Raw genomic sequence first — 24279 nt, forward strand, 5'->3', positions numbered from 1 at the left:
TGCTGATCGAATAAAACCAAAAATAATTCTTCAAACGTGCTGGTTTGTCATTATAATTTCTCTATCAAAGTATCATTATTAGTTATCGACGTTATCGTTCCTTTTTCTTTTCTTAGAAAACGTGTATACTTATTTTTTTTTAACTAAATCAAAAGAGCGTACCAGTTGACCGACTCAAGAAATATTATACAATGACATCGGCTTCCAAGGAATGTTAGAAATTTAAAGAGTATTTTATTTTAAAGGCTTACATTACCAATAAGTGTGATTTGCAAATAAAGATGTAAAAAAATATACATGGCTATGACAAAAAACTTTTATGGATAAAGAAAAGAAAATACAAATTTATATAGAACATAAAAAGTCGATACTCTAAAAATGCTGAAGCTCTATATTTGTCCTGATATTATTATCTTTTAAGAATGTTTACTGAATGAGTACGTTTTTCCGCGAATTTGTATTTGTGACGTATACTTCAAGTGGCAGCTACTTTGTGCTCTCTTCTTTGATATCACGATTTCATGATATTTATATTTTGAATTCTTGTAAATACCGTTTTATTTAATTTAAAGTAAAACTTATTTCGAAAAAATATTAAAAAAACATTCAACACATTGTAAATAAAATAGATCCCAATATATGTATCCGTACAATGTTAACACCAAGCTTTGTTGAAAAATAATATCATATTATCGATTGATATATTGTTGCCATTTTTCATTTTATTTCATTTAACCTTAACCCTAACCTTAAAACTTAATTTTTCATCGAATTTTTACTTGTGAAGTATAGGTACTATCGCAACTATCTTATTTGTAAAATTACATTTTAATACTTTTATCTTGTTTTTTTCCATTTAAATTCCCATACTTATCTAAATATTTCATTTGAATAAGTATTAAATTTTTTTTATTTTTGAATAAATTGTTTTCCTGAATTTTAGGTGTATATGGAAAATAAATGAAGCTTAAAAAGTAGTTCGCTCCAAAGGTTATCGTTCAATAAAATCTTTAATACCCAAATTGTGTATATTAAATTTATGTCTATACACAATATTATGAATTTTTATTTATTATAAAATATAAATTGCTATTATCGAAATGTATAAAATTTAAAGCTCCACACTTCTATAAAAATTTAATTAACCTATATCAAGACAATATAATTATTTTGTATTTGTTTAATATTCCCAAATCAGTGGTTGCGATACATACAAGTTAAACATAATACATCAAGTATTCGATTGAATTATGTAAAATAAAAATAATATATCGTTGATATATTTATTTACTAAGGCTCCTAAATTAATTTGAATTATAAATGTTCCTATAAATTGTGAAATAATAATGATAACAATAATAATTGATAACTATATTATCCTGTTTACATGACAATAAAACGGGCTTTTAGCTTGTATATCGTACCCACCATAAATTCAAATATAGACACCTGTTGTTGGGGGAATATATTCTATCCTTGTTAATCATAACAAATATATATATACATAATATTATCTAATAAATTTAATTTAACTACTACAACAAATAAATAAAATATATCATGCAAATTATTGTAAAACCCGGTCAAATTATTAGCATCAGATCAATTTTATCTTTCGACTACTAATCTCACCGATGTGCAACGGCGACTGTAACTTTAGTTTCTGTGTCAACATTATAGATTAGCTTTGATATATTATAAACGAGATAAGAATATATATTCAGGATATATTACTCATGTTTAATAACTGATCTTATTTTTTAACTATACATTGTATAGTTTATACGCAATTAACAAATTAGATCAGTTATATTATACATGAGTAATACATCCTGAATATATATTTTTATTTCGTTTATAATATATCAAAGCTAATCTATAATTCTGACACATACAGTTAAAGTTATCGTAGCTCATCGGTTAGATTAATAGCCGAAAGATAAAATGTTCGTTAGAATATTAGAGCAACGCATAATCGTTCGGAACGGAACCTCTGCTATTCACATGAATTAATATGTATTATTTTATTCAAATTAATGTTGATAAAATTCGATGTAATTGACGACTAAATTTAAATCATTAAATATTACAATATAAATAATTATTCTTCAGACAGATCGATTCAATGTTTTTATAAAATAAATATAACTAACTAAAATTTATATTTTATTCAATTTACTTTTGTCAATTATAAAATTGTAGTTCGCTTTTTCAATCGTAACAATAATCTTTTAATATTATATAATATATCGTAAATAATTGATTGTTGAGCTGGAAAAATTATTTCGTTTGTAACAATTGATTTATATTTTTTAATATATAATAGTAATAAATAATAATGTATCTAATGAAACACCATGGCCACGTGCTTGTAATTACGGTAGTCATATTTTATAGTTCATATATAATACGTCTTATGATTAAATATATTATGTATTTTTCTTAATAATAAATTAATTAATTTTGTAAATTTAAAATCTTAAAACAAAATTTGTTGTAAATATATAATATTAATGTTTACGACATTTATTAACCTTTAAGTATTTTATAATTTAGAATATTTTATAAACGTTTCGTTTAAAAACCTTAATATTTTTTTTTGCCATTATAATGTAACTTTAAGTTACGTTTTTAAAAACTGGTTTTTTGTTAGTAATTATTTTTTTTGCTGTTGACTAATGTAGACCTTTAATAATTTTAAGATTAAAACGACTATCATTTTTTCATCCCTCGTCATTATAAAAAAATACCCTCCACTACCTCTTTATAATTAGTACTCTACGCATATTAACGTTGGAGAAAGTAATAATAAATCTTTACCTAAACTAAACCCCGTTCAACCATCCATGAAGATTTTCACCTGAAAGTCTAAAAAAAAATAAAAACATAAAACAAAATGAGAAGAACTGTGATTTTAGATGAAAAAAAGGTTAGGTTACTATAATTATTGCTATAACTAATGTAAAAAGAAAAAAATAAACTCTGAGCTCTAAACCTTATAATCTGTGATATTTGAAAATTATATTTTTAATATTTTTTTTTTTTTACGAATATGATTTAAATAATATGTGTTTAAGTCATATAATTTTTTGTTTGGAAATTTAGAAAATAAAAGTATACACATAATAATATAGTTGGACATTATATAAAAGCTATAAAATAGCCAGCGTCACATTGTGACCTGTACGATAACAATGTAACCTACGCATGGGTATTTCCATTACACGGCTATTGTATCATATAAATTGGGTTTATTTGTGTACAACAATTTTTTGTTTAACTATTATTAGTTGTTATAATATTTTATTTGGTTCAAATCTTCAACAATATTTACAATCAGAAAAAAACGGTTCAGGTGAAACTATAGTAATCGGTAGATAGGTTAACAAGGTTTTTTTTTAAATAACCCAAAAACATATTTTTATTTTAAATTATTACTTAATTCATTACATTTGTTTTTTTACAGTTATTAATTTTAGTTTTAACTTTTCGGCTAGACTGTTATTATTTATGATTTTAAAAATATAGGTGCGTATTACTGCCTACTAAAATAAACAACAATATTATTTTTGAAATACATTTTAATATATTTACTGTAAATATATTGGAATGCATAAATGTATCATAATTTTATATTTGTGAGATCTTCCACATTGATGGTTATTAAAATAGTTAACAATATGTACACAATTTAAGTCAATTCAAGGTATATATCTAATGAATTCATTGAGATAAAAATAAAAATAAATTACTATTTCCTTTACAAATAATGATCAATATAATATTTTAAAATAATACAATGATAGAATAATAATGATAGAATAGTTGATTGATGTGTATGGTATTTTTTAAATTTATATACTGCGAATTTTAATTTAAAAAAATATCAAATTATAATATTTCATATTTTTCATTGCAATGTATTGCCTTATTTATTTTATGTGCAATATTAACGTCTTTGAAATATTTAATACCATCTTTGAACAGTACCTGTATTCTGTTTATTTTAATCATAATACATGCAAAATACATTCAATATAATATATATATATATAATATTTATACAAATAAAACTACAAAGAATTTGATACATTTAGATAGTTATTCAAATTAAGATTTTGTTCAGTGTATCATTTTAATTTTAATCCACACATTTTTTCTTTTCATTCTAAGAATCATTTTTAACTACCAGTTAACCTGTTTCATTGTTGTAACCAATTTTGATGAATATAATATTTTTTGATATTAAATAAGATTTTAAATAGAAATATTTCTCAATAATACTAAGTTTAGAAGAAATACATAGTATAAATATATTTTCTTGACACTACTTTACACAAAACAAAAGAATATAACTATTATAATATCATATTATATTACATTAAAATAAATTTCAACCTACCGTTCAACCATGCCACAAAAAATAATAATAATAAAACGATCGAAATGTTGTTAAAAATGTATCAACATTTGCATTTTGAAATTGCTAGAGAAGAAAATAAAAAATATCCCATTTTGTTTCCTTTTATTGTGAACTTCTTATAAACTATTTGGAAATATTTTAAAATAAGGTGTCGATAGTAAAACAATATGTTGAGAGGCAGATGGAAGTTGTTGAGCTATTTTACACACAGAAAGGCAATAAGTATTAATCGTAAAAAGAATGTAAAAAAAATGTACATTAATTTTAAAACCAATAGGTAGTGCCGTCACTCCTACGCTTGGAATCTTAAATTCTTTATTACGTACTACTTATAAAGAATTTATATTGTCCTACAATCCTACAAATTTAGTAAAATTACATACACAATATAACCGTGCTCCTATGCTATAGATCAACTTATTTATAAGTTTCACCATAATTATCTTTTGTCTCTGATCCACAATATTACTTACTATTCAATTAGGTTCAAAAAAAAAATATAAACATATATAGAAAATAGAATAGTTTTTATTTTTATTATTTTGTTATTTCTTAAAACCTTTTATATACCTACACGTATACTATTCCTTTGGGATTTTTTCTGTGAAATTTAAAAACATATTTTTTTCTATAGGCATTTTATTCGTTGGTATAACTCAATTCATTGTTCAATTATTATTTTTAGACTTCAAGGTCTAGCACCTACATACTAGATTGAATTTCTAAAATGTATTTTAGAAAATTAAATAATATATTTTATATCTATTTTAAAGTTTATTTTGCATCAATATTATTATTTGTTGGATTTAAATCCAACGAAAATGAAAAATTGTATTACTATATTCGTTTTTAGACATATTATCATATTTTTAAACAATTCTATATTATAATATTACTTAGTTGCTTTTTTGGATCAATCCTAAAATATAATTAGACACAAATATTGATCGTTGTAGATTTATACGTTTGTTTATAATATATTGGAAGTGAGTACTGTAAGCTTAACCTTGCGGACGATTGATGACTCACAATAATTATTTGTGACATACTTATGAGATGATAGTATATATTGAAATTTGTTTATAGACACCATCTTATCGTGTGAATTGTACATGTATATTACTTATTTATATTAATATAATAATAATAATATATATATTATTATCTCTGTTATACATTTTCCATGATCGAATTTACCTTAATGTTTTATAAAGCCTGGTGACATGTTTTGTGTATACGAAAACATTGCAGTGCACACTTTAGACATGATTAATTATCGTTAAATTAAAACCAGGAAAAAAGTATTCAAAGAAAAGGCAAGGAAAAAACTCGTAAAACTCAAATAAATTACACTTAACAAAAAACAAAAACAAACAGAGAAAACATCATTCATATTAATTGCATTTATGACGCTGCTACACTTTTAACTGTGTGGACGTCTTAGAGAAACTTAATATGTGTGGGAAATTTTAGAGAATGGAGAAAACAAGGGTAGACGACTAGAAAGATATAGAGAAAGACAGGAGATAAAAGAACCAACGAGCCTTTGACACTGATTGATGAGCGTGTTGTTCTCCTTCTTGTTTATCCGCCATTTCTTTTGAAGAATATTGTGCGTAGTGTACTACAGTACCACCTAGAAATTTCAATAACATCCGTTATATGTTTATCTTGATCTGGAGGGTAAAAAATAAATATATATATTTACATCGAATTTATTGCAAAAGATTGTTTCTGTAGCACAATAAACAGCTAAAGAATAGATTGACAAAAATGGGCCAAAGTAATTGAGAATTATTTTTTTAAAACTTATACGAAATTTTTAAATTTTATATTGATTTTAAACTATATAAAATTATAATTAACATTTAAATATAAACACACAAATATTAAAATATTATGCTACATGATTGAATCGTTTTAAACAATCAAAATAATATCCGATTAAAAGTTATTCAGTAGCTAAAATATGTCACGAAACTAATATAATTAAAATAAATTATCAGTTTAAAATTTGATTAATTTAAGATTAATCTTCGACAAGTGAAATCTGCAGTAAGATATATCAGTATACCTTATTTATTTAAAAAAATCTATCTAACCAAAATATATAACGTTTGAATAATATGATTTGTACAAGGAATTTTTCATAACGACATAAAAGTAATATCAAGCTTATTTTTATAATGTTTGTATACAAAAAAACAAAATCACTACAATTAAACATAACAATGAGCAAAATATATAGTTATTATATTTATAATAATTGAGTAACAATAAATAATTAATTGTTATTACTAACTTTTTTACAGGGACGAGCTACCACAAGACTATTCAAGTGGTGATATTAAGTTATTGGATATTTTGTATGATTCTGCACAAATCGTATTTGGTAAGTAAAATATGATTATACCTATAGTTATACTATTATTAAGAATATTATATAAAATATATAAAATTTATTAGTAATAAACTCATATAAAAAGACACATAAAGTAATAAATATAACTTATACTAGAATCGTAAAAAAATATAAGTTTGTATCAGCCAAATATTAAAATTGTATTTGAATAGTTAATTGAATGTAATTCTATAATACTCTAATATTTTACTATACAAAATTATGTAATAATATATATTACTTCATATTTTATACAATTTTAATGGTGTACGTAAACCTTTAAATTATTTTGTTTAAACTCAAATTAGGAGGTTGTGGTAATTGAAAAATAGCAAATATTTATTTAAATCTATATAAAATATTGTTTGTCGTATTATAGGTATATTACAAAAATAATATAATATCCATGTTTTATGAAGTATTTTACACTAAAAACTTATGTAGATTAACATGAGAAAAGGTGTTTAGAAGTGATTTGTAGCGAGCCCAAAATTGTATTTTATTTCTCTGGCACTATTCCATAACAATAAATAGCTTAGTGAGTTGATAATATGTTCATTTAAATAATCCTTAAATTAATAGTTTTCGGCATTAAGATTAAAAAGTTTTTTCTTATCAAAAAATTAAAATTGACGATCAGATTCTAACTCGATTTTTAATCAAACAACACTCATTATCTTAAAATGTAATAATGTTATTGAAAATTTATATTTTATATAATTTACAATCGAAATAAAATAAACATTTTTTTAAAAAATTATTTATTTTATCATTTTTATTTTTATTATTTCGAATGAGAATGAAAACATTCATTTTTAAATTCATACTCTGAAGCAAAATATTTTTCTTAGTAATTCGATACATAAAAATCGAAATTAGGACAAGTAGTTTATGAATTATAAGTTTTAGTTAGGGGAGTGCAGTGGTACTATACGAAGTTACCATGCAAAAATTTTATTTCCTACTTCGCTTACCTAAACTTTAAATACTTAAAGTTTAGAAATAATTATTGTTTAACGATAAAAAAATCACCCTATAAGATATACTCGTAGGTAGTTATAATAGATATACATATAAATATGTATATTGATTAGGCTTTAATTAACACATTTTTTTAGAAGTGATATTAGTCTACAAAAAAAAAAAGATTTTCTTGTATTTTATTTTATTTTTTTTATCGATGTTCAAAGCTAATTTACCTAATATATACGTAGGTAATTCATTTTAATAAATCTATTAAATATTTTGAGTTGATTATACTAAGTATCTATTGTAAATCGTATTACATTACTTTTTGTTTTATATTTTCGGTTTTTTTTTTAATAGTCTGATAATTTTTGATTTTCAAAAAACATACAACGAATTTTAGAGTGAATTATAGTTTATAGTGTTTACACTCATATTATGATATATCTATTTAAATATTAAAATCAAACACATGTGAACAATCCTATAATATCCTTTGTGTTTTGGACACGAGTAGAAATAATATAATTGGTTGTTGAAGAGAAATCACAAATCAACTGACTACGGTGATTAAAGATTCAGTAGAATAATACAAAATAATGATAATTGTTTTCTAAGCGATCTCCTAAAATTTTAGTTAGTAAATGTATATTAATTACATTGCATTATTCGTTCTTGTTATTTATTGTTGCTGTCGTCAATATAAACCAATATTGTTGTATTCGAAAAAATTTGCTAGGATTTGTTTACTATAAACGGATATTGAAAACCATAATATATTACCACCATTCGACACCCAAACTGATCGAAAAACTCAATCATAAAACTATTCCAGTACTGTAGAGAACGTTAAATAAATTACGACGTCGATCCTTAATGGGAATCTGTCGTAATATTTTTTCACTATTACTATCATTAATTTGTTGTTCATCGTTCCTTCTAAGTTCCAGTAATAGTTATTTCTGATTTGTGACACAGACGTTAAAACTAATTTCATTTTGTTAAAGTTATCTTTCGATAAATAATTTTTTTACATTTCCAAAAAGTATACTTGAGAAATTTCCACGAATATAAGGCTATTATAAATCGGTTTTTAAATTTTTAATAAAATAATAACTCGTTGCAAGCGGTTATTATTTGCAACAATTGTTTATTTTATAAACAAATTTGATCATACTTAACTTTTAGGATTACATGTGTAATTGATCAATTTATCGTATTTTTATGTATTTTATAAGATATTATTTACTAAAAATTCTACATAAACTTGATGAATTTTTGCAACATAATTAAAATGCAAGAAACAGTTTATAACATTTGTTTCTATATCTAACTATTGTCTTAACATTTTTAAGATTTTGGTCTCTTGGTAATAATGATTTTAAATGAAACTAACTTATAGTAGATATAAATTATTTTAGAATAATAGTTATACTTAATACTAAATTATGAATATAATTTAAGATATTGTCAATAATAATATTATGTTTATGTGTTGAGTCATCAAATGTGTTTTACCTCATAACACATAATAGACACATTCGTTTTAAATATAATGACATATTTTAAATAGATTGATTTTTCTGTAGTATTATTATTGAAACCTTCAAATAATTATATTACTAAAAGGATGTACTGCGATGCTGTCGAGCTAATTCATCAATATCTGTATTCCCGATAGAAACCAATAAGAATTTATCGATTTTTTATTTGATATATTTTATTCCATAACTATAATATTATTTGTTATAGTCAGTTTATATGACAAATTTAACAGTCGTAGAGGTAGGGCTACGATTCTTCATGATTTTGTGTTTAATGCTCACTTTAAATCTCATATAATAAATCGATTGGAGCGATATCTTACATCGTATTTCCCGTATTCCTTGATCTAAGCCCTAAGTTATAATATTTTAGATTCTTGGAATTTATTATAGTTGTACGGTACAGTTACAAACATTTGACACTATTCACTTGATAGTTATCATCTATTAATTTGACACCATTTAGTCACTAATGTCTTAATTAATATTACGATTAATTGAAAAAAATTATATTATGTTTGACATTATATAGGTAGTAAGTAATCTTGAATTTATCCAATTAATACAATAATAGTTCTGTACAACCATTATAATACGTATTATACTGTTATAATCAGCCGATTCACCACACGTTGCTGTATTTTTTTTTTTTTTTTTAATGAATGAGAATACTGTTTAATTTATTGTTGTCATTCAAACATACAATTAAAAGAAATTCTCTTATGTTCGTATATTATAATAGACTCAAAAACTGCTCAACCAATTTTGACGAAAGTTTCAGAGATTGTTCTTAGCGATATCAGGAAAGTTTAAAAAGTAGTTTGAACCACGTTAAAAAATATAACAAGTATACCAAGTGCTACATGCAATTCACCATAGGCGGATTGCCCATCTCGGTTGAATTAGTTCACAAAGCGAGGCATATCGATACCGATTTTTCATTGAACTGAGGTAAACTAAAACCGAGATACGTCGATGTATGTAGAGCACCGTATTTTATATTTGTTCATTTTTTGTCAATACAATTTGGTTTATACGCGTGTGTGTGTGTATGTGTGTGTATAAGTAAAATTGTTTAATACTGCTAAATACGCTTTAATGTTACCGATGTGAATAACAAATCGATAAGTCGAAGCGGTAATTACTATTTATATTACTTATTTATCTTCAGTATTTTTGTTTATTATCCAACCATAAATATCAACATTAATATATACATTAACATAATAATATCACATGTAATTGGTGTACACCTTATTTCGCTCTTAAGTACAATTCTATTTTTTTAGGTCTTATTATTAATTGTAAAACAAATCAAGCTAACGAGTTTAAAAGAATAATTTTATAATCTTGTTTTAAGTTTGGTATTTAATACATAACTATGAGTACTAATTAACATATAATTATGGAGTAAAGATATATTTTTATTCACGATAAATTAAAATAATTATAAACTTAAATCACTTAAATCCTTAATAGAACCTATAAATATTATAGGAACGCTATATAACTTGTTGTCTGATTTTTGATTTGATTACCACCATAAATATATATAATATTATAGATATTATAAATTATGTAATTTAAAAACATAATATTAATATAATTAATGATAATTTTAAAATAAAACTATATCATTGCAATTGTCTTATTATTCTAAGAACTAGGAGTACGAATTAACTATTACATCATATATATCTACTTTACTCAACGTTGTAACAGTTTTAGTTCATTATTTTATGTAACTTCATAATGTAAGTACGTGATAATCTTACTATGATGAAAGACACATATGATTTATGAATAGAAGTAGAAGTGATGGGACACTGTCCTAATTTGATCCTTAATGGTACGTAAACTGTATAATAATAATATATATTACGTTTTCAACATTTCTCGCTAACTATAAGTTTCATCAATTTTTCATTTTAAAGTTTATGGACTAAAACTTTTGTAAACCGTTAGTGCTATCATTAAAGAACTTGATTCATTACTTTAAACTTAAAAATGGATATAAGTGTTTTTAATTGATATAAAAATAATTGTTTATAGTAGTTGTATTTTATTGTTGTTATTAAATCGACATCATTTTTTATTAGTTATGTTCGAATAAATTGCAAAAACTATAGCTAATACCGTAAGATTGACTTATTAATACAATTGGTTAAAAAAAATAATACATCTTTTTTACATTATATTTAGGTAAATAACTGAAACAATCATTTTCAATATGAACAATAAATTGTTAATATAATTATAAAATACATAGCTTTCTACTTTTGAAATTCAAACATTTTTTTTATATATTAATTTGAAATTATTTATCAGTTAAAAAAATTGAAACATCAATATTGAAGCTAAAAATAAAATACGAAATGTGTTGTGTTACTACTATTAAAGTAAAAGATGCAAAATTGAAAATATAAAGTGTTTAAAATGAAGGATTATAATCATTGAACTTCTTTCTGAATCCTCTTACCAGCAGCTTTATGAAATAATCTTCCAGACATTACAATCCGTAGTCTATTTTATTCCAATGGTGAAAAATAGCATGCATTGAACGTGAATATGTAGTTAATTTAAGAACTATTGTCAAGTGAATAGTAAATACTTTCGTGCATTCACTATTCATTATAATTTTTGTTGCATTTACCAATTGTATTAATATTCAATTAAATTTAAACAAAAATTAATCAACATTAGAAAGTTAGTTTACAATGTTTACATTCATGTATTTATCATGGTTTTAAATAAACTAACCGTAATTCAAACATTAAAAATATTTCTAATCGATCTATTCGTTGATATAAATAAACTAAGACAATTCCACACAATCCTATATAAAGTTATTCGATTAAACTGGATATTATTAATGGTATTTAAATACATTAAATACATTTTATATATTTTATTTTAATACATTAAAAACTTAATCATGGAATGTATTATAATATGCTTTTGTGAATCGTTAATAGTTTTAATATTTATATTTAAAACTCATTATATTACTTATATAATACATGTTAACAATAAGACGTATATTATGGATTTTTTTAAGTCTATCTAATATATTATTAAACATTTATTATGTTTGTAGTCAATAATTTATTCTATAAAATATATTAAAGTGCCTTAATAAAAAAAAAAGTTTTAAATATATAAAAAATAAGAAGAAAAACTACGTATACAAACAATTGATAATTCAAATGTTTTGATTTCATTTAATGATAATTTACAATAAGTTTGCACAAAACAAACTAAAAGTTTTTTACACTAAATATTAAGCTATACCTACCTTAAAATTAACTTAGGTAAGAAAAACTAAAAGGTAAAATCTGTATTTGGTCGAATAAACACGAACAATATCCGAAACCGAACTTTGCCCAAACTTTGCTCATTGGCTTATACATTTTGGTAAAAGTGTACGTCCGTCTTAAACACTTGATGCCGAAATACCGGACTATAATAGGTAATACTAGACACTAACAAGGGTAATAAAACAAAGTGCTCAGAACAACTTGAAATACTTTGTTAAGTTAATGTTCAAAGTAAAATTAATTTTAAATTAAAATAGATTCATTATTTTATTTGATAAATTAATTTGATCATTGGAAAATTATTGTTTAATTTTTATGAAATTGTTCATTTGTGACAAAAACATATCTCAATGGTTTTCATATCGTACCAAAAGTTGTATAACGATTAAAAGATAATTTAAATGAAAAAAAAAAATTAACAACATACTACGTGTATTGCGCATTTAAGGTTGCATCTATAAGCTTGATCTTCCATCTTACCATTCAATAATATTCATACAAATTGCAAATACGTAATTAAAATAAAATTTAGAAATATTTATGATATGTGGGAATAACATTATTTTAGGACTGCAATAGATTATTTAATTCGTGAATTCTATGATTTAAAGGTTGCTAATATACTCGTATTTCACGTTTATACTTAAAGATTTTTTTGTCAGTTTATTGTCATTTTAATTTCCTCAGTAATCATTTAAAATTCCAGTTTCCATATCTTAATCTATCGAAACTTCTCATTTTGGATAGACGAATCGTCGTAATTTCCTAATGCCATAAACAATATTATATAACGTTAAACGTATAATACATAATATTGTGTACGAATTGGTTCTTTTAATATAAATGATTATCTCCAAGCGATACAATCTTAAAATAATTGTTTATATTTCTTTTTTTTTTTTAAATTATATTATTGTATATTTGACCCCTATAATTCAATAAGATATTCATATTTCTGATCATATAAAAAGAAAAAGATTAATATATATAATAATAACGTTGAACGCCTTAAAAATTATACCAAGTTATTTTAAGTCAAATAATGAGAAAATATGATACAATTTTTATTTATTTAAAATTTAAATTATTTTTTTTTTACTTCTGCAATTAAATATTTTAAAGTTTTGAGCTTTGAGGTTGATATTTCAAATAGTAAAAAAATTGATTTTAGAACGTTAACACAATCAAATAAATTATAACTCAAATTATGAAGATAATGATACAAAAACTTACGTTAGCATAAAAAAGATAAATTTAAATTTTTTTGCTTGTAGCTAATACTTCATTTTAAATCAATGTACCTTTATATGCCTAAAAAAAAATCACATTCTCTTATTTATAATATTCAATATATGGTATAAACAGCTTTAAATAAACAAAATGGTATTTTTAAATTCTCATAAAACTTGTATTTATGACCTACTTTATTCAAGTGGTGTATATATTGTAGAATTAAATTGTATTTTTCTTTATCGAACATTTATAGTTGGCTGTAAACATTTTATTAGATTTTAATAGCTAAATAAAGATAAAAGTTGTTTATCATTTTTATGTACTAAATTCATTAACTAATAAAACTTATCTTGACGTTGGGTAAAATTAAAAGATGCCTTAAAAAATATTGTATACTTCAATACTTAAATTTCGGAATCAAAAAAATACATAATGTTTTGATAAGTTCATAAAATTAAAAAAAAAATACTACTATAAAAGTTATATTCTATTAATATTTTTAATTTTATTTTTAAAGTATTAAGAAAAAGAGACCTATAACAATAAAAATTACATAATTATAGTATATTTATTAGGATTTTTTAATTTATCTCTATTTTTACCGTATATAATATTACCAGTAAGGTAAATTTACCAAAACAATTTTACATGATAAATTTGTAAATTTTCTTTACAGTTTGAAAATCAAGTGATCAATTAATTTATTTGATTTTACATGTTGTATGTGTAGATTAAAATTATAATACAAATTTGAAATTTTATGAATTACTAATAACCGATAAGTGATTAAATATATGATTAATGATCAAAGAATATTGTTTCATTTTATATTTTTCTTATCTTTTTCTATAATATTACAATAATAATAATTGTTACAAAATGTAATGGTTATAAATGTATCAATTCACCATAAATTTGTAAATTTTTTAGTAATATTGTCCGGTAAATAAATATATTATGTAAAGTACACAACACTAATTTTGTTTAATTAGATATATAAATTATTTATTTAAATTAAATTAAGATCACAATATGCTTAAATTTGTTTTAGAAAATAAGTTTTGCTTCTAGAGATTAATATTTGTCCTCCTTATGTAATTTCATCCTACAGCTGTCACAATTTAATTGTATTTTTACATAAAATTAAATATTTTTTTCATCACAGATCCTCTTCTCAACTACAACAATATAAATTATTATTATAAATTCTAAAAACAACCGTGTTTTTTTATATAACGTTTCTATATCAAGACAGCGATAAAACGTGATGTCTATAATTATTCTCAATAATATAATATATAAGTGCATTCGAACTTGAGGTGTACATAATTAACATGGATTATGACGCGTTTGTCGTAATTGTGAAATAACGCATGGACAATAATTATTAAAAGGTAGCCTCGTCTTATTTAGGTTTGGTGTGATAAATTCAATAATATACAATAAACATATTAGTATATTACATATAATCATCATTATAGTTCATAGTTTAATAATATTTAAAACAATTAGACGATTCGTATCCATTATAATAGTATAATGATCTTAAGACAATACGACAAACTTTATTATTATTTCCCATTATACTTGCAGTATACGTCATTATGATGTGTTTAATTGCGTTTTATACGCACCGTTTTCAACTATCATAAAGCGAAAATTCCCACTTTAATGGGTAAGAGTACGATTTACTGTGTTATGAACTAAAGCTTAACCGAGTGTGGAGTTGTTTAGTTTACTTATCAGCTTTAGACTTTGTGTAGTTTAACTATATCTGCATGTTCACAATGGATTAGATTTCAATTGGATCGTATATGCATTATGTGCAAATAATGTTCGATGTACGAAATAACGTTTATCGTAATAAACTAGATATTATATATTAAATTTAGTCTTAAGTAATAATAGCTGAGTAATATCGCAAGTATGGATTTATAAAATTATAAGCAAAAATACTGTAAAATATATATTTATAAGCGATATTTCAAAACTATTTTGTAAAATAAGAAGCTTAATAAATAAAAACAATTTTTGTAAACAGTTGTTTATTTTTAAAAACAAATGTAATTTACGTTTAATTGAATTTTTATGAATCAATTATTAGTCATTATAGTTTGTTAACATATGAATTTTTATAATATAAATAATTATTTTAACTTAAAAATAATAACCAATATGAGAAACAGATGTAAACAACTACACAATTGAACTTTGGATAAATATGATAAAAAGAAAATACCATAAAAAACGAGCTATTTTTTTTTTTTTTTAGGACAATATGGAAAAAGAGGAAGTCAAGTTTAAACAAATATTATAGTAAATATATCTATAATAATATATCGTTAGTGGAAGGGACACAACGTGTGTCAGTTTTCACATGTTCGGCCAATATTTTCGTACTAATAATATGGTTGTCCTAAGTATCTACATAGATTTTAGTAGGAAAAAAACATGTATAGTTGGGTACCTAGATATTTTAAATAGATATTTTCATGAACATGGGACGGTCGAGTTATCGACCATATGACTGGAAAATCTCGTTGAAACACGCAGCAGGTGCCCGCAGTGACAACCTGACCGGTCCCAAAAAGCTTGCACCACAGACGAAGCAATAAATAAAACGGTGTCATTGGTGGTTGTAGGGTAAGCGCCGTTTTCAGATTTGTTGATTTATCGGAAACTAAATGGCAAAACAAGATCGGTAGACATAATCCGTTACCACCGCTGCAGCAGGGAACAGCATCGATAGTGATGAGGTCGCCAACCGCGCACGCACACACACATACGTACAAAAGCCACTGACTTTTAATAAATATTTCGTAAAACAAAATTTCGTCACAAACTCCTGCTGCGCGACGGTAAAATACCTATAGTGTACCATACTACCCACCAGTAACCAACTTAAACCAATACGGTGCCCCGTTCTGACCGTAAAATAATTTTACCTCTTAGCTTCCGCCATTATACCAGAATCCATTTTTACGTCGACTGGTCTCTTGCTATCATTACAAAATATAAAACGATAAAATTATGAATTTTGGTTTTTCTGATACGACAATAAATATGATATGATGATTTACGTGCTAGTGAAACCAGCAAAACCGGACAAATATAATATGAATATTACGTATATTATAGCAATGGAAAAAGATTTAGATGTAATGATAAAATATTTTCGATACTATCGATATCGCTAGGTGAACTAACCGATACGTTGAATTCGGTATTATCGATAATATTAAGCTCCACGTTTTGTAAACTATAATAGTAATGTTTATTCTACGTCGCAAAAACTTTGATTTGAAACAAATTGAAATTGTTCTACTTGGAATAAATTCAGAGAGCACTATCAGAAACTCAAAACAACAATACCGATCAAGACAAAATAAAATATGCTTAAATCAAATTGAAAATAGTTTCAGTTTGCATTAGCTATACTAAAATACAAAGTATATCATGTATAGATGTTTTATTTTTAAAAATATAGTAGTTTCGTTATTATTTGTAAGGATATTGGACAAATTTAGATATATATATATATATTAGAAATTATGTCGTTTGCCAATATTTATATTTGAAATACAATAGTATAATATAAGTGGGTACCATAATAATATGTTCTGGGGTCGTGATTTTGGCATACAAACTTAAGTGAGGAAATAAAGAACGACAAAAACTATGCAACGTTGTCGACTTTGTATAGTTAAATATAGAAATTACGAATTTTACTTCCCGTTAAAACATTCAACAATTTAGATATTTTTCATCAGTAACGATAAAGTATAAACACTATAAATAAATGAATTTATTTGCGCAATTTCATATTCAAAGTTTTTGATGAATTTGTGCTTTATAGTTTTCACTTTTAATTTATACTCATTTAAATTGAATAATTAAGTAAACATAACATGTTAATATGTTAAAGTCATTATTTACATAATGATAAACAATTGTATTCATTTTATATTATTACACCTATAAATTATTATCTGTTAATCTATTATAAATTTATATAAAAGAAAATTATACAAAAAGTGTTCATTTTATTTTATTATTTTGTAAAGTTATTTGGAATGTAATTGTATATGTTGTATAAGAAACGTATGAGTTATATACATATCTGAAGTTAAATTTATATATCGCATAACATATTTAAAATTTTTTATTTCTTACGGAGAGAGATGACAATCATGTGAGTTATTATGATTATTAGCCTGAATCACCTATATTTATATCAACAACACCATAATTATTTCCAGTAGATAAATAAAATTGATTTTATATCGAGTTGGTGGTGTCATATATTGAATTCATCTGGTTTTATTTGTTTAGTGTCTTTAAAGACATTTTATGGCAATGATATAAAATACCTATATATACGAAAATAATTATAATTATAATTACTTGTTATGTATAAGAATAAATCACATTTTTTTATGCAACCGTTAAAAAAAATTATTTATTTAGTATAATTTAATGTCAGTCAAACAAAATATGATATTTTTAAAATTTATTATTTGAGAAGAGAATAATTTTTCTAGTTGTTATGAAATTCATAAATACACGATAATAGATTCATATATATATATATATTTATATATATACATGATGTGTCATAGCATTTTATTAATTTAAATTTAAATTTAAATTTATATGCATATGAAAACATTTCTGTTAAATACAATTGTTAGTTACACTTGTACTTTAGCAGACGGTGTTTTTGATTTTTCAAAAATTAAATACCACTAACGAACTAAGGTTTACTTTTTTTCAAAAAAATTCAATATTATAAAAATAAATGAAAACAGAGGTAACTTTTAATTTAGTGTCTGAATAAATAATTACTATAATATTATACATCCACTGTCTGAGTTATGTTTACATGTACAATATATTATTACATGAATTCAAAATTATTATGCGTTGTCTTGTGATATCAGTTATATTTTCACAATGGTGTAATAAAATAAATCAAACAATATTAAAAATAGTTTTAATAAACAATACAAACATTGATAAAAGCACAGATGTTATTATGACATTTACAGCTTAAAGTTTTTAGCTATGTGATTGAATGTAAATGTTTTACTATGATATAGAATCATTATCTTATTAAATACCACATATTGAATTTTGATTGAACCTATAGTTTAAAAAAAAAAATAACTATATACATTCAATATACAATTAATAAACAGGATATTCAAGAACATATACTTTTTAAAAGGATAGAAATAATTGAAATTACAACTTAACTTTGAATAAGTAATACTACTTATTTAAAATAGTTATATAACAATAAATATACTATACAATTTACTCAATGCCTCAATAATCTACGGTCAGATCATATAAATTCCGAACATAAAAAATGTTAAAATTTAACAATATATTTATTTTTCATTAAAATAATTACTATGTATAAAATATTAAAAATTATAAAAACTATATTTTTATAATATTTTTAAATATTGAATTAATTAATTAAAATATTTACAAATAACTAAAGTTTTCCATATTTTTAAATAGTCTATTAGACTATTACTTATAATATTATAACATTAACTTAATGTATAGTATTTTATAAGCAACAAATCAAATAATATTACCTATAAACTAGTTATTAAAATAAATTCAAGTTATACAAGAGAAACATTAACTACAATTTTTAATTTGTATAATATAAATTATTGGTTTTTATATTCAAAATAATAAATTAGTTAATTTAAATTTATTAAAATAAAAGAACTAAACTTAAAGAAAAACTAAAAGAAAATTGATGAATAATTCAGATTTTTTTCAAACCGAAATGTTTTAATAAAAGTATTATTTTTGTTTAAATACGGATTTAATTTTTATTCCAAATGTTCGATTCAACAAATTATGCTACAACTATGAAAGCGAATTTTTATTATAAATTGTATGAAAAAGTACTACGTATTACAGTTTTCTGCTAAATTAAAAAATGAGAGAAGAACATCAATTTTATATTGAGTTCAAAAGTATAAGCTTAAATTTGAAGTGCTTTGATTAAAGTAACACTCCAGCAAGGGTTTATTAGAAAAGATATGTATATTCTCTACTTAAATTCTTGAGAGGCCTTAGAGGTTTATAACTATACAAATAAAAATAAGTAAGTACTTATTCTAGGCAACCAAAAAATAGATGGAATTAAAAAACAATTTTTATGTTTTAATTTAATTTAAAATTATAATTATAGCTAGAGGAGTTAGATCAAATGCTAATTTTGAATTGTATTAATCCATCAGAAAGTTGGCCAAAAACCATAAATCATATTTAAAAAAGTTTTATTTGTATAATTATTTCAAAAAAACAAATTATAATTGTCACGATGAATAAAAATTCATAATATATTATAATTTATAAATAATTATAATAATTGTACGCGTATTATTTTCACAATAAAACAAAAGGCAACGTCTCATATTGTGCATTTAGGCAGCAATCATGACTTAAACGCGTGTTAGCGTTTCTTTCAAATCTGTAAGCAAAATATTCTGACACGCGCTGATAACTCTTATAAAAAATAAATGCATATTATGGTATGGTTTACCATTCTTGCTGGATTTCAAATCATTTTCTGTGCCTTTTGTTATTATTATTATTATTATTATTATTATTATTATATGCAATCTACTTTATTGCACTATTAATATACATTTTTTTCGTTGTGATATTACATTTAAGAAGATAAAATAGAGAAAACTATCTGCCAATGACGTTGTGAATAATTTATTTAATTTTTTTCCCCGCCCGGCAGGTGACGGTGCCAAAGTAATCGAAACCGTGGGCGCGACGCTCATACAAGAATGCCACGACGACCGGCAAATTCGAGCGCTGAAGAGTTTGGGCGGCAATCTGTACCATTTCTTGACCACATTAGATGGTGTGCACGACGTCCTACAAATGGGCGATGACAAGGTAAGTAGTGCTAATAATGATATATTATTATTGTTTAATTTAATACCACAACATTATGCGTAATCGCAAAGTTTCATCTAAAGAACAAAAAAAAAAAAAAAAAAAATGATAATAATCTAAAAATTTACAATAAACAAGTACCTACACTACTTGTCTAAGCGTTAAAAATGCTTAAATGCATATGATATTTTGAGCCTTATTATTTGTTATAATAAGCTATTAATAAAGTATTCGAACGTCATAATATTATTCTGTATTAACTATCCGTTCAATTATCATTATAATATAAAAATGATTACCTAATTAACGATTATATAATCTAAAAAGTTGAACTTATTACTTCAATTATTTCTTTTCATTCGTCGATGCAAATAATCAAATCATTTATTAAAACTCTTTCGGATAAATAAAAACGTAAACATTTTTTAAATAAGACATGCATGTAGAAAACATTAAATAACATAGGTATTTTAGTGTTTAGATTATAAATAATATGTTGTTTATTTTGTACAAAATTTGGGATTGAAAATATTGAAGAAGTATGTAAGATGTGTCACGTTGTTAGGCAAAAAAAAAAAATTATATCGTGAAAAAAAAATAAGTCTATCGAATACCTTCTTTAAAAGTACATAACAATTTTCAAGTGAAGTTGCGAAAAGTTTGGTGTGTAAATAGACAGCTATAGTATACACATTTCTTAAGATTGAGATTGTTGATTGACAAACAGTCAAAATGTCAGAAGAAGGAAACTCAACTACTTCTCATCTAAAAAATAAATCGATTTTCTTTAATTATTGAAACATTGTCGACTAAAATATAATAGCAGAAGTTAACCTTAATTTTTAGACAAAATATAATACACTTTTCGAAACTATTACAATATAGTTATTATTATTATATTAAACAAAACATCCGATAGTATAGCTCAACAATATTTGCAAAATTAACGATGTAATTTTTTTTTTTTATTTTCAAAAACTCAGTTTCCCGTTATTATTATTTATAATGTAGATAAAATATAAATTATCATATTTTATATTGCTTTTGGTGATCTTCAAATAATGAGATCTAGGAGTTCCAAAAAAAGCATAATTTTAATAATTTTAATAACATATTTAAGTCGATTTTCAATAATATTTTAATTATTAGTCTGCAATACCATTTATTATTTTTTTATTACAAAACACTTTTTAAGTACATAGTATTCAAATTAGTATTAGTATGTAGTACAAATTATCAAAATAAAATAAAATTAAATGTATCACATTTTATACACATGAAACTAAAATGTAATATTAATATACAGAGTCTGGGTTTATCTTTGGAACGGCTGAACATATATTTTCAGATAGAATAGTTAACACGGAGTGATTTAGGCTACTATAATTGTATTCCAGAATTTTTTTTTTATATCATGTTCTTTGCGTTAAAATTGGAAAACTTTTTAAATAGACGTTTTAGCAGTAATTATCACATATAAACAAGTAAAAATGGGTATTATTGTCACAAGTTGGCTATGTAAACAATTTATTATCCAATCAACAAGTGGCTTTTTATTTAATTTACAAAAAGTTAGCATCAGAATTTCAATATATTTTTATAGAATTCTAACTTTTGTCCCAGGAAAATTAAACGACGTGGAATTAGGTAAAAGCTCGTCTAACTCATTTCGTATGGTTAACATTTTGTTGTTTATATTCTTTGTTCATTTTCCTGGATATATACTGCTCAACTGGATAAAATAGTTTGCTTATGAATTTATTACACTTGAAATTACTGAAATACATCGAGTGATGAGTGCTATGTTCTATAATTAATCATTTATTGCACGACCAAACATGGAAATTACAGCTGATAATACTATTATTATATTATTATTACTTCACAATATTATTAAACACATATTATTCTATTTTAATATCATGATATAAAAGATAGGTAAAATCGCTGAATTTACAATATTTAATAATACAAGTAGAGTTATTAAAAAAATATGTATACATCAAAATTGTATTATATTGTTAGGTGATTATATACATTATACATTCACCTATAATATTTATAATATGCTGTACGTACTACACCATATTCATTATTATCTTATATTGTCACAATGTAAACATATAAATAAAAAAAATCAGTACGCTGATGCACATCATTATTTGTATATTGTTGTATAATTATCAGATTATTAAATTTAGTTCATTATAAGCTTAATAATATACATAATTCATAAAATATAAATAGGTATATTCATCTGATAATCTTTTTTTAAATTACCCAATATTCCTTCCCTATATATTCGTAACCATATCACCATAGTTGTTTCGCGTGCTTTTCCTATCACGGCCTTCCATGTGTTATTCGATAAGCTGGCCATTGTCGGCTGGTATAGTATAATATAATGGACTTTTAATGTGACTTACATATTTAATGTCCACTCTTTCAGGTTGTGGGTTAGGGGTTGGCGAGGGCGCGAATGACGGTTTTTCGTTTATTACATTTTAACGTTCTTCACACCTCCAACGTTCCTTACACAGTCGATTAAATTCCATTTTGTTTTGCACTGTGACTTCGGAGCAGCGGCGACAGGGTTCGTAGTTATACTTACACATAAATGTATACTCACCATGACTGGTGCTGTTCGCTCATTATTTCTCGCCGTGACGGAGAAATGTTAGGTAGCAAGTACGGTTGTTAGTGCTGCTGAAATTCAACAATATCCTTTAATTAAATCCAGCTACTCGACAAACGGGAAAGCTGCACCCCCTCCCCTTCTACGAAGTGACGAAGTACTAAATATCTTCAAAGAATACCTCTCCACTACTCGTCCAAATAAATTATTTCCGACTGCAATATTATATTGTTATAAGAAAGCTCATAGTTTGTTGCCGCACACTTGTGATATTTTTCCTGGACATTTATACATTTGACCCGCCAACGCAAAAATATTTTACGTGACCCGAATATGCCCGTACGCCTGATCCTCTAAACAAGTGCAATGGCCCTGATGACAGATTATCAATTGCATAGCTTTCTCATAAAGGCATCTGCCTGTTAACATTACTCTCTCAGAACAATATTTTAGTCTGCGCGGGATCTCATATAGTAATCTCTAAAAATAATATCTGGACAGAATGCTTCTGCGTTTAATATAACAGTCATCAGTCATAAATACTCGTATCATAATGCATTATTTCAAAGAGCACTTTCGTACACTTAGAATAGTCCGAATGATCAATAATGAACCATTTGGGGTTAAAGGATTTAGAAGCAATAAAAAGAGTAATGTGTGTGGTATAATGATCAAGCGCTATGTAACATAAGCGCGTTCTCCAAAAAAAAAAAAAATAACGTATCTACCAACAGCGTTATTGACGTATTTATCATCGAGATAATATATTTTTTTTATAAGTATTGTAAATCTTCTGTATAACGAACGATATTTTATTT

General features: G+C 24.0%; 1 protein-coding gene across 2 annotated transcripts in view; it reads left to right on the top strand.

Annotated features, from left to right (window-relative positions):
- Positions 1-24279, top strand: part of LOC113556210 (head-specific guanylate cyclase) — a 238113-nt gene that overhangs the window by 78594 nt on the left and 135240 nt on the right. For both annotated transcript variants that reach the window (XM_026961037.1, XM_026961029.1), the window contains exons 4-5: positions 6736-6815; positions 20666-20826. In XM_026961037.1, the coding sequence (XP_026816838.1) occupies positions 6736-6815; positions 20666-20826 (241 nt within the window). The remainder of the gene's footprint in view (positions 1-6735; positions 6816-20665; positions 20827-24279) is intronic.

Source organism: Rhopalosiphum maidis, chromosome 4, assembly GCF_003676215.2.
Source record: "Rhopalosiphum maidis isolate BTI-1 chromosome 4, ASM367621v3, whole genome shotgun sequence".
Classification (NCBI taxonomy): domain Eukaryota; kingdom Metazoa; phylum Arthropoda; class Insecta; order Hemiptera; family Aphididae; genus Rhopalosiphum; species Rhopalosiphum maidis.